This window comes from Sylvia atricapilla, chromosome 1, assembly GCF_009819655.1.
Source record: "Sylvia atricapilla isolate bSylAtr1 chromosome 1, bSylAtr1.pri, whole genome shotgun sequence".
NCBI lineage: Eukaryota > Metazoa > Chordata > Aves > Passeriformes > Sylviidae > Sylvia > Sylvia atricapilla.
In genome coordinates this window covers 105,299,018-105,315,392 of record NC_089140.1, presented here as the reverse complement: position 1 = coordinate 105,315,392, position 16,375 = coordinate 105,299,018, and the positions used below count along the sequence as shown (strand labels likewise).

The 16,375-nt window shown below is 36.6% G+C and overlaps 1 protein-coding gene across 3 annotated transcripts in view; it reads right to left on the bottom strand.

The window, feature by feature from the left end:
* The window catches only part of MIB1 (MIB E3 ubiquitin protein ligase 1), a 77,109-nt gene that overhangs the window by 29,446 nt on the left and 31,288 nt on the right, over positions 1–16,375 (bottom strand). For all 3 annotated transcript variants that reach the window (XM_066329697.1, XM_066329704.1, XM_066329713.1), the window contains exon 12: positions 14,708–14,859. In XM_066329697.1, coding sequence (XP_066185794.1) covers positions 14,708–14,859 — 152 coding nt within the window. The remainder of the gene's footprint in view (positions 1–14,707; positions 14,860–16,375) is intronic.

The following is a 16,375-nucleotide window of genomic DNA, read 5'->3' as shown; positions in this document are numbered from 1 at the left end:
ATTTTGACAGCTAAGTAGCTACCATTCAGAGCAGCACTCACTGGAAAGGCACATCATAAGTCACATTAGAGAATTAATGTTGCCAATTACACAGTAATTCTTGATTCACTCTTCCCCATGAAGTATCACAGAAGAAGCTGGGTTGTATTGCTCTGTTTTTAAGACCACAGCATAGATCTGGTCTTAGATTGCTTTTATCTTGTATACATTAAACAAACCACAGACTACTTTCATTGTAGTTGCACTGAAAAGATCAAGAAATCAGCAAATCTATTAGTAACCCTGATCATGAAAACAGCTAAAGAACTCTTTCAAACTATCATCTCCAGTGCATTCAACTGTAACAGATTACATGGCTGTCTGAGGAGCTGCAAAGATTATTGATGAAATGCTTGAAACTCTTCACTGAAACACTGAACTTATGTCATCACTATGCTATTAGTACTGAAGCATCACCAATAAAAAATTTTGTAGCAGACAAGCTTTGGTGTTTGTTGGTCTACAGTATTTTCAGCTTAGTGGGAAGCTCATACAGATTTTGGTCCTTTTTTAGCTGGATAACCATTTGTAGCTTCTGAAAATTTCTACTTTTGAACAACAGGACAAAACTTCAGTGACAATTTTTGAGAGAGAGATCTGTAAAGCTTTAATAGGGATAATTAAAATATTGCTTCTTTTCTAGAAGCTAAACACATGCTCAGCAAAAAAGTAACCGGAAAGCTCATGTGCTTATAGAGGGCTGAGATGGAGCCAGGCACAGCTGCTGGGGGTACGCTGACTTATACTACCCAACATAATGCACCCCCATAAAATGACACTCCAGTCTCTAATAGCTGCAGGTGATTTGGTCAAAGGAATATCCACTAATACGATGCTACATTAAATCTGAGATGTAGAAGAGCAACAGCAAATGCTGCTGTTGCTTGCATCTTTATTTGACCTCGCCACATGAGTAACACTTTTTTTTCTTTTTAAATTCGGATTTTCAGTCTAGAACCACAGCTTAACATATACAGAATCGTAGAGTCATTTGAGTTGGAAGAGATCTTACAGATCATCTCATTCCAACCTTTGCCATGGAAATTCAGCAGCATGAATTGTGTATTTGCAACATAAGATATGCCACAGATCTGAACAATACAGTAATTCACTTTTAGCCACAGAGAGCACTTGTTTCAACATCAGTTACCAACATTAGATATACAAAATATAAAATTATTCTTATGATGGAATGTTAGCATACAGTATATTATTCATTACCAACCTACATATAAAATATTGGGTTTTACACAGTACTTTGCTCACAGAATTTTTGCAGATGCTCATCAGTACTATCTGAGAATGCAACATACAATAACAGATTTATTTGGACAATCTACAAGATAAAAGTAATTGCAAACAAGATGAAGCCAGCACCTTATTGTATAAAAACAATTCCAGATTTAGCAGTCTTAACTGCAAAGTATCCTTGCACCCAGTTAAAATACGTGAACAAAAATGATAGTAGATTCTCTGCTACCAATGCAATTTGACTGCAGAATGAGGTAAATGAAGAAGGTTGAGGGTTTGTGGGATAGTGGTGGGGTGGGTTTGTTTGGCCTTTCAGGGTTTGTTTGTTAAGTTTTTTAGAAACAAACACTTAGGCAGAAAAAGTTAGAAAGGCCACTTCACAATCTGCATAAGCACATTCAACCTAAATTGCTACTGAAAGACACAATCCCACTTTTTTCCCTGCACTTCAGCTCCTGCATTATGTTGGCTCTACAGACACATCATTTTCTAGCAAGTGAAACAACCTGCCAGACTCCTGATTTGGCAAGTTTGCTTTCAGACAGATCAATGAGAAAATCCAACCTACCCCGCAAGTTCATGATCACTAGAAGCAATAGGAGTAAGGAAATGACAGAGCCAGAGCTGCGGGGAGGGCAGACCGCCCCTTCTAGAAGTGAAGTCTTAGATCAGCATAAACTTATCAGCAATCCTATCACCAGAGGTTGTAATGATTCACTGTACTTCCTATTACAGGTTCTTCTACTTTCATGCCGTTCTCCTCCCTCAACTCAGGTTTCCACTGTCTCAGTGTGACATGGTTTCATAATGTATTTTACAGTAATCCTGGCTTGAAGTATTCTCCACACACCACCTCCCACCCCCATATCCTCCTCTCCAGACTCCCAGCCCTGGCTCAGCTAAACCAGTTCACCTGCCTCCAGTCAGAGCCTCAAATACATGAGCGAACAGTTCAGATTTAAAGACAGCTTCCATGGCAAAGTTTTCTTTTAAGACTTTGTAGTCCAACGTGCATTTTATGCATTTTACAACACAGCAGAAGAAAAAACACATTTTACTAAATCCCTTTCTTATCCTGTTGACTACCACATCCGCTCAAAAAAAGGCCCCCACAAAAAGTGGTTCCAACACAGCATCTGAAAGGTCATCTCCTTCTGCTGGATTATTTCTCATATGGAACAGTACTCCAAGCCTGCTCACTTGGAAGCCAAAGAAACATTTGAACCAACATAGTGCAAGGAGCAACATAGGAGCAGGACAGTGCTATTTTTGGCAACCATACCATCGTAAGTGCACGTCAGCACACAACTTCAAGCCAGATCAGCTCCCTGATCTGATTCACATCATATTCGCTGTGCAGTACAGAGAGAACCACTGGAAGAATGAAGAAGGAAGTATCTATCTCTCAGGAACAAGCAACAGGAAGAGATTAATACCTTAGACTGGTACTGCTGAGCACAATGTAATTTAAAATTAGAGTTAAATATTTCATATCTGACCAATGGCCTAGTTAGTAAAAATTTAAGTAGGCAGGCTGTTTCCTTATTTTTGCTTCTCTGATTTTCAAGCACCTCTTGCTTTTGAAAAATCTATTTCAATATACATGTAACCAAAGAAACAATGAGGTATATACATTTACATGGAATTCACAAGAATGCATTTGCACAACAGCTTTGTCTTCAGCGAATAATTATGAAATCAAAGAGAAAAGAGAAAATGTGACTTTTAACAGAAAGCAACAGAAGTTACAGGGTAAACAGTTACCAAGCACAGGATAAAATCAACACAAAAAGAAGCAGCAAGGGAAGTATAAATCCAAGATACTGGTCTGCTCAGGACTTTGTAATTAATTCTCTACCCTACCATACTGAACTTTGTATCTACTAATTACATCAATATTAATTGAATGGCATTTTGACTTAGTAAGTTTGTTTCATTTCAGATTGAGATATTTTCACCTTTTTAATCCTTCTTGCTCCCAAGCAAAGATTTTGTTTTAGAAAAATACAGAGAAAGTCTTGGAGTTTTTGGGTTCCTGACTGTTGTATTTAAAAGTCTAAATTTCAGTTATTCTTTTTAAAAGAAACATTATATATATGCCCCATGAATATGAAAATCCTTCTTCATATTTTGAATGTGCAGTTATTAGGCTTGCCATGACATGAAAGTTTAATACAATGAGCTGTTCTCTTGATTTCTTTTTTTATTCTTTTTTTCTAAAACAATTCAGTTTTTTTAAAGACCAGTAGCACCTAATTTACATGTGTATTTATTTTCTTTAGATGTAATTCTATGGATAAGCATTACAAACAAAATACTATGCCATTATTAAACATAATGGTATGGAACGATACGAATTTACTAATTAACGTTTTTTCAAATAATTTCTCACTTGATTTGAATAAGGAAAAGCAGGGCTACAAATGGACACCGACTTCTTTTTTATAAAATTGCTGCATGATTTGCAATTGAAAACTTAGACTGATTAACCTTGGGTTAATCGACATGTTAGTCACGGCATTTTTCAGTGATCAAGAAACCAGGTTACACAACCTGCCATGGCAGCGCAGGATATTTATTGTTCTATATCTGCGTGAAGTCCCTGCCTTGTTACTAGCAGGGCTGCCTCTTTTTTTTTCCTCTCTCCCACTCCTCCCTCCACCCCCACCCCCCCCCGCCCCAAATGTTTCTAAGTATAGTGACAACCTCATCAGGGTTTACTAGTAGCAGCGCAAGCTCAGTGAAAACCTGGGAAATCTAACTGGAAACATGAGAGAGAGCTTTATTTGGCAGTGCTAAAAAAACCTGGGGACAAATGGCTAAGCGGCGGTGGAAGTGCAGGCTGCACAATCAATAGGCAGAGAGCTGGATAGAGGCTCCCTTCGCTGCTGGATCGACAATCGACAGCTGAGAGACTATTTTTTGCAATGGTTGACTAAATATGGTCAGGGAAGAGAGAGGCACAAGAGAGCCTGTTTGCCTGGGAGTGCATGTTTCAAATGCTTAGCTGCCTATAAAGCCGTAACAGTTTTGCTCGTGCCCTCTAAGTGGGAAATACGGTTGGTGACTTCTGTAGTGTGTGTGCGGGAGCCCTGACCTCGCGAGCAGACTTGACCTCTGAAGATGGAAAGTAGCTTCAACACAGACCTGCCTACAGTTAAGCCTGGAAACATAACCTCAAGCAAGAAAAGATGCAGTGCAATATCTAAGGAACTAGAAGAAACCAATATTTGCCGGGGGAGGGGGGAGATGATCGCTATTTTTTTTGGTGCCTTTTTCTAATTTTTTTTTTTTTGGAAACAACTCCAACTTTTGGGGGCTTGGTTTTGGTCTTTTGTTGGGTTTTTATTTTTCTTTTTGCCTGTGATGATCTTCATCTGACAGTGGGCTATGTCCACCTTCCCTTGGCTTCCTAGCATCTATCCTTGGAGTCTTTAACTCTCAGTCCAGCAGACATAAGGTATAATTTCTATACAACATCATCTGTATTTTAGCATTCAAAAGAAAGGAAGAAGGTGCCAATTAAGCACCCATCTTCATGCCTTTTTTTTTTTTTCTTTTAAGTTTTATCTATTTAAGGTGGTGAGGTACTGTATGCACCGACATTCGCCCCCCCCCTTGCCTCCCCCTCCCATGTAACGAAGAGCTGATTCAGCGAATAGAGTGAGAGCACTCAGGATGAGATGGCTGCTGCTGATGTGTCTCTAGGTCATTACCTCTCTTCCAACTGCAAATGCTGCATGATACTAAGCTTACAGGTAACAGAACATCAGGAGACCTGCATTATTCTGCACGTTTAAAGGATGCCTATGACTTTCTGCATGTATATCTTATTTACTAGACTGTTATTTTAATTGTTGTATTAATCCCTCTACTCTGGGAACAGCTTAATTTTGAGTGTGCTAAAGTACCAAGCATTTGTAGTGTAAAGAGCAGGTTGAAAGAAAACAACTGTTAGTCCAAATTTCATAGGAAAAAAAAAAAAAAAAAAAAGGAAGAAACCAAAAAAAAAACCAAATCCCAACTTGCTTAGTAGGCAGAATTCTTTTTAAAGAAGATAAACTAATAAATTGCAATGCCATTAACTGGTTGTTCATTTCAGTTAAATATATTCTTATCTTCCTATGCACAACTAAAAATGTACAAACTTGAAAAAGAAACAGTGTGCTAGTGCAATGCTGAGTTCTCAAATAGGTCTAGGCAAAATTTTCAAGGTGCTTTGTATCAGACGTACATGAAAACAGCCTACTTAAAAACTAGAATGTGACTGCTGTGATTCTAATGCTGCATTGCTGATTCTCCTTGTACTACTGTGCTAGCTACTGCTACACTCTGATTTGCTCTCTATCAGCTGCACTAGGTTTTTGTCATGAGCTGCAGAAATTCTTACTTCCTCTGCTCTCAGCTTTCCTTGCAACTATTACAGTTACTAATTGTTAAGCTTATTTCAAATTTACCTTCTAATGCTATAGAGACAAAGCTTACTCCACTGTAACCCAAATCAACTCCTGAATACATATGAAGCAACCATAAGCTATATCCAACAGCCCCTCAGAAGTCAAAGCTGTACTGCACATAAAATATTTAACCACTGCTCCAAACCAAGTCGCACGAAATCTTACAAAACAGGGTTGAACTTGGGCTTTGTTTCTATTAGGTTTTTTGTTTGATTTGGGCTATTTTTTTTTAGATAATTATTTTAGCTGTCATAAATATTTCAAGGGTGGACAAGACTTTGACTTGAGCAGGTGAGTTCCAGTTTTAAAAAATGAGAAAAGCTGCTTGCAGAAGTGTTGAATAGGTATTAGCTTTCGCATGTGACCTTCGGCCTAACAATCCAAATCCTGTCACAGCAATTAGAGGTTGTTTTCTCAACTCAATGCCATCATCTTTACGATAAGCAGGATCACCGGTGACATGTGCTTTTGTGTTTGGTTGGGCTTTTAGTGGGTTTTTTTGTTTGTTTTGTTTTGCTCTATTTTTGTTTTGTTTAGTTTTTCAAACCACTCTTGAAATACAGTGTAAATAAGTATAAACCTGCAAAGAGTTTGCAGAATAATGGATGGGATACAAAAAGCATAGAACTGGGAATCCGGGGTAAGCAAATAAGTTTATAACTGCTATTTTAGATCAGTCTCTGCTTCCCTTCAGGACACTAGATGCAAACTGTACTGCAGCATGAAAATCTGCTAGAAGACATGGGAGGAAGCTGAAGTTTTTACAGTGGACTACAACTATGAATTCTAAGAAAAGACATTGCAAACCTACCAGCGATTCAACTCTCTACTTAAACACGGTCACTTAGAAGAGCAAGAGGCTGCAAAAATATGGAAAAACACTTCTAACATCAGTGCCATCCCAAAACAATGCCCGGCTTTAAGACCCTGTGCAGGTAAATTGCATTGTAAAGTTCAGTTAGCATAGTAAGTTTATTTTCTGCCATCAGTTAATCAGAACTGCTGTCCTTCCAAAGGACTGTCAGTTTTACCTAATGACAGCAAGAAAAAGCAGCAAAATACTTTTCAGTTTCATCTGACAGGCAGTCAAGCAACTCTGTGTGTACCTGCTCAGAGCACATACTTCTTTATGTACCCATATGAACATACAATGCTATGGAATGTAAAGAAGTATGTATTTTTGGCAGGCAAGGAACGACCAAGTAAGAGGAAACTAAACAGCTGCTGGAAGAAACAGGTTTCCCTCTTGTTTGAATGACATTCATGTGACAAATTGGCTTGCTAAGGGTCAGCTGCTACTGCCAAAATAACTCATACTTGTTAGTAACAAATCACAAAACATAAAATTAAGTGACTATAAAAGTGGGTAGGAAGAATTGTTAACAGCTGATAAGCAGAATATTAGATGCAAACAGAATTCAAAGCAAGGCTGGAAATGAAACCTTGAAATGCATCAATTAAGACTGCAGCACAGCTGCAGAATTCATCATTACCAGTACCCCTCACTTCATAGATCTTAAACTAAACTTCAAAGCCTGGTTATCAAAATGCATCCCATAAAAACAACCCACTGTTCTAGTAATCACAGCCTGTTCTGTGTACTTCAGATGGTAGTACTTAAATCAGCATCTATGATAGAACATTTAATCCACAGGTTGCAAATGAGACAAGTATTACCAGCTAAGGAATTACAGGTGTGATGTAGAAAAAATGATAGCCAAAATAATTGAATATAACTTCTGCAATTTACTAAAACTTAAGTTAGAATTTTCTCCAAATCAGCACTTATTATGCTCACTGAGCTCTTCGATACAAAGTGCAGTGTCAGGTTTATGCACAGAAAGTGACAATACAGAGATTTCTAGGCCAGAGTTGCTAGTCAGCGGATTAAAGCTATTGACAGATTCCTAAATGGAAACACAAATGACAACTACAGCCTAAAACGTAAGTTATCTTAAATACTATTTTCAAATAGGCTGAATTTATTTTAAATCCAAATTTAAGAAAACTGGCCATAAAAAAAACCATTGTAGCATTCAAAAAATTTTAAGAACTACATGAGAAATAGCTCCACAACAGTTTCAAGTTCTAAAAGCTATATTAATTAAAATACTCTGGTTCATACCACCCCTAAGTAAAGACACTCAAGATCAAATTCAGGAACAAGGAAAAAACACGAGGAAAGAGCTCCCCACTCTTCAATCCAGCCACTTATATTCATGACAGCAGATCTCTAAAACCAGTTATTAAATAGGATATGTCCATGATAAGGAGGCACATTTGGCCCAGATTATAAAGATTCTTAACCATAGCCTTTTGCTTACTAAAATGTCTTTTGCTTACTAAAATGTCTGTGAGGAAAAAAACCCCAAGCAAAACAAACAAGAAAAATAAACAAGAGCAACGTATGATTTTTAGATGGAGAACTTATTTTTAAATACTCACATAATTCTCAAACAGCTAATAATATATATAGCCGGATAATTTTAACACCTGAGACTATGTATTAATATATATATACAAGAAGAAATATTATCTTACCTGCTTAAGAAAGCAAAGTTTCAATATTTTTTTAAAACTTTCTCTTAACGGCAGATATTTTGACACGAAGGCTACAGTATCTTAACGCCTAAATTAAAACCTGGTTTATAGTGGGAAACAAATCAAATTGCAGTAGCTTTTCTGGATAAAGCAATACTACTAAACTTGATCATGCTCACAGATGCAATTTGGTGTAACTAACAGTTTCACTGAGGGGTTAAATTGCTAAGCGTTTTCGTCTTTTCCTGAAGAGCTCCTGTGCTCAGCACCAATCGATTTAGCTTCCACTACATAATGGGACAGATTTTTTTAACAGCTTTAATTTATCTCAAAGGTTTTTGGTAACAATTTATCATACTGTGTTCTCTCTTGTATAACATTGCAATGTTATTCTGACACAAAATGACAGTTCAGAGTGATACAAAAGTTAAAATTATATGTTGACATTGCTTCCTGCTAGTTCATGTTAGCATATCTCTAAGAATACATACCCAGTCACTCTAAAATGTCACATCCATCACTTAGATCAGCTGTTCAATTTTAACCGAGCACACGTTGAACTTTGGGCATCTGCTGACACAGTTGTAACTCAAACATTTCAACTGTGTGACTGACAGGGATAACAGATGCTGACATTATCAAATGCTACACAGCTCTTTTTCCACAGCCGTTTTTTGTCCCGATATGGCCAGTACATGAAGCTGTATTGCCATCCAAAAGCACACTTGAGCAGCTGTATCTGTAAAACAGTTCCTCTATAACTGGTAAAAATAGAAACTCATTTTATAGCCATCTTGATGCTTAAGTCCAAGTGACACACCTGCTACGTTTCTATTAGGATACATAGTGTTGAGAATATATTTACATAAATCTTCTCACCATCATCAGACTATGCAAGAAACAGATGTAGACTACCCTTGACATACTCATTACTAGGGAATGGTTGCAAGTAAGGTCGTCCCCTCCTTTCCACTGCAGTCAAAGCTCAGAAAGTATGGCATAAAAAAAGCTATGTGAGCTCGTACAATTGTATTAAAGACCTTAGTTAAGAAGAAATCAGATGCAATCCCAGATAAATCTTTAAAAGCTGTGTTTTTCTTGCATTAAATGGTTTTACATACACTATCAGGGTAAAAAATTAAATCTATCCTGCTATATTATATAATCATTCCTAAAAAGTTAATACTAACCAGAGATATAGCAATGGAATTGAAAGCACTTGGCATTTATATTTGTGCTAACCAACTACAGCATAAGAGCAGCTGCAAAAGAGAACCTGCCAGAAAATGAATGAGGGGAAGGGGGGGAGGAGGGTGACAAGGAAACTGAAATGTTCTTCCCCTGTAAAGTTTAACATAAAAAAAATAAGGGAGCTCTATATGATGGAAGTTTTACAAATGCAGTTTCTTATCTATTCTAAAATTTGATTACACTAGACAGGAAAAAGTTAAAACTGTAACTATGATTTGATTTGAGACTCATCCAAAGATTCTCAAGGAAACACTCAAGGACACAACGAAAGTATACAGACCTTTCTGGTATACAGCTTTTAATTGTGCATCTCCAAATTAGGAAAGAGTTAAAAATTTGCATTGACAAGAAACAAATTGTGTAACACAAAAGAAAGGTGCGTGACCTTTGTGCACTGCTCATGTGCTTTAGAATGTGTTACTGAATTATAAGCTTCCTGCACTCCAATGCTTTGCTAAAGCTGGTAAAATGGAACCAAATCACCTCTTCAATGGATTTGGTCCCCTTCAACCAGCTGTAGCTATGCATTGATCACTACAGGATTTCTCATGTTTCTAAAACTGGACACGAAACCTGCTCAGAGCAATTAATTATGTAGTCCTCTCTACAGTCCAGCCCAACTTCTAGGCAGCCTGAAGATACAAGGTAACGAGGAGTGTAGCAAATTCTGTATTCCAAAAATCTCAAGTTTGTATTTGTAAATAAATAGCTACTGGTGTTTAACATTTTGTCCATATGCAGTGAAAATCATCTCTTACAACATTTATAAAGAAGATAGGTAAGCAGTGAAATAAACATTTCCCAATGATTTATTGTCTCTTGTATTCTTCCTCAAGTCTGGTGCCCTTTCTAGCAGAACTAATAAAAAAAACCTCAAAAGGAAACAATCATGAAAAGTACTGGTAGGGCAGATTTACTTTCTGGGCATCCCTCTCTCCTTTTTTTCATTGCACAAGGAGGGAAACTCCACAGGGCAGGAACTTCATTTGCCATTTTGTATCTGTCAGGCACATTATTTACTATTTAAAGATAATAAATTTGTCACTGACTTCAACAGCTACAGGCTAATCTGCCATCTAATAATAGGTCTGCTCATGGAGATTATATTCTTCCTCCAAACTAACTTGAACAAAAGTACTCTTCCAAAGCATTTTCTGACATAATACTTTAATAAGAGGTTTTAAAAACAGGCTCACTTTGCACTCAGCTTCAACTAAGCTTAACCTACACTTACTGTCAGAACTGCAAATGCAAAAGCAAAAAAACACTTTGACTGGTTTAGAAAATAATTGTACCACTGTAATTTCCTCGGAACTTGTCTCTCTGAGGACCTCCACGACATCACAGCCCGTGAGTCCTACAGACACTTCCTGAAGACACTCATTAACACTATGTAGAAGTGAGAAACCCCACCTCTCAATTAAATTGCTACAGTTAGAAATTTCACTGCCAACCTGTTCAAATCATCGGCAAATCTAAAACCAAATAGAGACCTCCTAAATAATAAGAAAACCGGGGGAAAAATTATGACTCTGTTCTATTTTAAACCACAATCTCCTGCTTGCCAGTTTACGAACATAAAGATAACATACTTCTTGCTATTGGAGAGCAATACAAGAAATCTGTATCTTACCCCACGATTTTAATTTTTTTATTTAAAGTCCAGCAGAACTTACTGCTCTGAAGAACTAATCATACACACGTGTGAAGTCAGGTCAGCTCCAAGAGCAGCCTCTATTTAAGATGCTAGCTGCAGAGTGAATAAAGCTCACTTCACAAGATACAATGCAAATCTAAAACTAACTGGGGCAACGGATATAAAATACGCCTACACTTCACAGTCATGTCTTCAGCTCAAAAATCTAAAGTCACAGGTATGCGAATAGATCAAACATAAGCAAGAGATGATAACATGGCAAAAATAACCAATCTGTACAGTATTTTCAAATTTTACTCTCCTTTTTTCTGTCTGAAAAAAATCTCATTAACACTGAGGAGGCAAAGTCTGCCAAGCTTTGAGGCTCACAGTGCTTTGAAAAAAGTCCAAAATAAATGCACTTTTAATATGACTGAGTCAGTTAAAAATCACAAACAAGAAACCATGTATTAAATAAAAGTTTCACTTCCCCACACTCAATTTAAAATTTCTTTTTAGCTCTATCTTCCATGCACAAGTTTAAAGCTGCCTACAGCACAAAATAATATCCATTCTACATTTAAACATTATACATCAGCACAAAAACCAGAAGTTCTCTTTCTGTACCAATTCACAAGGTACAAAGGGAAGCAAAACATGAAAAGAAGAAATATTCTACTAAGAATAGGATGCTGTCTGAAACACACTGTACCTTGACTTGTGGAAAACACAGCCAAACTGCCATGGAAGATAAAGTGCTGAAAAAATCTAAGCTATTTGACATAAATTGCTATCTTTCTTATAATATTTATCCAATATTCAAACATTTAAGATAAAACAGATTTGTTTTCATATGAAATATTAAAAACTTTGGAATGTTATCCTCAGTACAATTTGTAGGTTTTTTCTTGGGACATTAATCTCTATTATTTATAAAGATCAGAACTCAAGAAACAAGAGGTTTTGCTCTGAAAATGAAATTGGTTGCAAATACCTATTTGACATCAACTAAAAAAAAATACTAAAGAAATCCACCTCCATTTATTGTGGTGCCCATGCACTTAACACATACATTTATTTTATTATCCTCAACAAGGAAGACGTATGTGAATGTTATTAATTCTTGCATACGTAGCACACTTTTAATTTTTAGAATTATAGCAATGCACACACAAATGCATACATATTTATATACACATACCAATACGTGTTCAACTACTATGAAAAAATACAGAAATTACATAATAGATCTATACATTTAAATATAAGGGGAATTTAGCGCACTGTATTAATATAAGGCACCACATCCTGAAGCCACAATCCTTCAGTTAAGGTGGAGCAGGGAAGCTTAGATGAGGAAAGCTAGGTCTTTTAAGTAAGGTTTCAAGCAGAACCTATTACGTACTGTTTGTGACCCGCAGCAGCAACAAGCTAAAGATGAGGGGGTTATTTTTAACAGTGTTTTAAATAGCTTGCACTTAGTACACTTAACAGATCAGTAACAGCCATTGTTCTATATCACACTAAAAAACTAAGTGGCAAATACAAAACCTTTGGTTTCATTCAGAATCAGGCCAGTGGCAGAACTACAAAATCAGCAATGAAACAAATGAGTATCACTGAAGTCTTGAAAAATATAAAACTCAACTCCTAGATGAATGAAACTATCACGACAATTTTTGGCCAGGGGGGAGAAATCAAAATAGACTTATTTTGGTTTCATTTTCAATCATTTCTTTCCAGGCTGATGGGTAAAATATCTAATGCTGTGAGCATTAGATATTTTAGATAAAACTACTACTCTTGTGATGGGAGAAAAACTTCCTTTTCTGCGTGCTTGAGCAGCGCTCAGATGGAAATGCAACCAAAAAAGAGTATTAAGTATCTGGTTTAGATTCAAGTGAAACCCCGTGTATGGAGGGAACCCACACAGCATTCAAATCACGAATACTGGAAACATTTTCCAATATTTCAAAAAAAAAAACTGTGGTAAAGGAGGGAGGATTCTCATTAAAACTGCACTATACCTATACCTCACATTCTACCAATCATCAAACTGACTCAGTCTGAACTACAACTTGGATCCCTCCATCAAAGGAACCGTCTGTCACTCCTAAAACCTTGACCCACAGAAAAATCTCCAGCACACGCCTATAGAAAACATTTCTTTCTCCATACACTTTCCCTGCATCTCATAATGAGATGATGGGCACACAAGTCAACTACCACAAGAGCTGAGGGATAATACTGCAGGAAAAAACTAAGAAAATATACCCTACCTAGGTAACTGAGACAGGAAACAGTCCTTCTGGCTAATGCTGTTATAAAAAGTAAGGAAGAATTCATTTTAAAGGAAGAAGTTACCAAGTCAGACTTGAAAGAATTCTCTTCTGAATGCCAAAAATAAGCACCCTTCACTTGGTCCTTGACATGTTCTCTTAAAGACCTTTTATGAGTACTGTAGAAAATGTTAAACATTTATTCATCCTATCAACATTTCCAACCACTACTTTTACCTTGTGAAATTATTCCATTCCACTAACATAGATAATTATCTTTACTTTTTAACTATCAGTCTTGATAGCTATGTTCTAAGAGATTAACCTAAATTTTAATCTCATGTATTAATAATCACTGGAATTTATACAAATTTACAGCCTTATTTCTCCAGCTTCTCTCAACTGAAAAGCCAAATTTAGTAATAAACAAGCAAATACACACATTTCTTCTTTTGTGTAAACTATACTGAATATTCTACCCCAGGATAAAGCATTATTGAAGCCTTGTTAGCATGACAGCTTTGAAAGGTACCATTTATCCACAATGTAATAAGGAGTCAGCAACACAACTTTTCTTTAAAGTTCTATCTATGCAGTAGTTTTCAAAAGCTACCTTAACTGAAATTTGAATGTAGACATATAGAATGCACCTAGTATAAAACAAACTACGCCTCAGACTTAGTTTTTTCAGTTGAGCTGCTATATAAAAGCTGAAATACAGAATTCTTCCTAGATATACTTCTATGAAAATATAAACAACTGTTTCATATACTGACAAATATAATCTAATGCAACAATCCTAAGGGTGCTTTAGAACTGTAATTATCTGCAAATAAGTATATCTAAAAAACTCAAATCCCTTTATCAATTCCCAGAGTCAAGAAGGGAAGCACAGCAGTATTTATGATTTTTATCCCATGTCAAGATTCCATCTTCAAGATCTTACTAACTTATTTATCAAACTTTTACTTGGCAAAGTTTTACAGCCGTGACAGGAAATTTCTCAGGAATTTGGAGTTATCTGAACACAGCATTAAAATGAGCAGACTCCTAGCTTCATTCTAGCAAGGGCTTCCAAGCATTAGAAAGATGCATAGCTATGCAACATCAACATTTAAAAAATACAACTATATGCAGATTTAAGAGACTTCTGAAAGAACACCATAGTTCTACCCTTAAATGCACTTGTTTTCCTTACATGCAATTGTTTTCCTTTCACATACGATAAATATCTTTTTTAAAAAAATATGTACCTAGGGTTTCCTCTTAGGGCAGCATGGTGAAGAGCATTAAACCCATTGTTGTTGGTGATAGTAACATCTGCTCCAGCTTCTAAGAGTACAGCAAGGATATCATCACGCTTTTTACTTATTGCATCATGAAGTGGAGTGTCTCCTTCAGAATCCTAAAACCAGAAACAGCTTATGTCAATTTTTGCATGCATCCACATCACAAAGATGCTAAAATATCACTAGGAAAACTGACTACACAAACACAAACCAGCTCTTCCAGACCTGAGTGTTGTTACACTGCAGCGTTCAGAGCAAGTTGCTTCTCATCTTGCTCCAGTTTTGCAAATGCTTCAGCGGGAAACCCCACCCTGAGCTCCACCATTGTACAGTCACACTACTGCCAGAAGTATGCTTTGCATCCCAAAGTACTGAAGACACTGGGGTAGATAATGACTTCTCTATGCTTCTGACCCAGATGGAGTTGATGCCCAAATTGCAATTTATGAGTAACAGGACAGAAACAACAACTAATATGACAGAGGGAAGACTAGTTAGGCAGAAGGAGGTATGGAATTTTGAGTTACAAATGCTAAGTTCAGCCAGCAATTAACCATGTAGAAGACAATACCAAAATGACAGTGTGAAATTAAAACATAGGCAAATCAAAATGAAAAGCAATCCAGGTACTAGAAGTAGACATATCTGTTACTTTAACTGAAACGTATCATTTTCCATGAAGCAAAAGCCAATGTCATAAAGCAATATTAAGCTTTTTAACTTGTTACAGCTAATACAAGATTATATTACACAAGGTACATGGCAATACTTGACTACACAACTGAACAGGCAAAGCTTGATGTTTTATTTTTCAAATATCTCAAATAAGGAAAAAAATACTTTTTATTCCTAGAAGCATTTTGTACATTACTTATTCAAGGACTCAAATGGCTGGACTGAAGAGAAATGCCCCTAACCAACAGCAAGAAAACACTTCCATTTAAGCTTATTTGCAGCTAAATAGGCAAAATCTCCAGATTTATGCTTCCAGTAAAATTCTTGCACCATATAAGTTAGGAAGTCTTTTGTCACCAACACTGACTCAACTGCAAGCTCACTAACACAGAAACTGAATGTTTTAGCAACACACTAGTACAAAAACAGATCTCTACAGTGAGAACCAAAAATTGCCAAACAAAAAGTGCCAGAATATGGAAACACTTAAACCAGTGTGAACCAATTTGCCAGAACTAAATGATGTATCTTTTATTTGGTTTAATTTATATTTCCTGGATTTTCTGTTTACAAACTAATATATGTTTCTGTTTACACAGCGAAGAGGCCACAGTAGTACAGCGCTGGCCAGTTAAATTCCAGTCATGCCTGAGTCTTACTCCCCTGTGCTCCCATTGACAAAATCAATCACCTACTCACATTTGCACATTGCAGTTCCTCAGCACACATGCTGAATCTGAAAGTTCATTTTTTCAATAGCAATTATATTTTCCAGATGAAGCATCCTTGCACCATTCTACTGACTTTTTCAACTGAAACAAAATTCTGTCATTTAAACTCAGGCAAATCCAATTTGGCTACCCATATGTTCCTGTGTGACTTACAGTCATCTTTTCCCGGTCTCAGCACATCAGATTCCTTATTATACCTACTATTCAACAAGCACTAAACAGGATT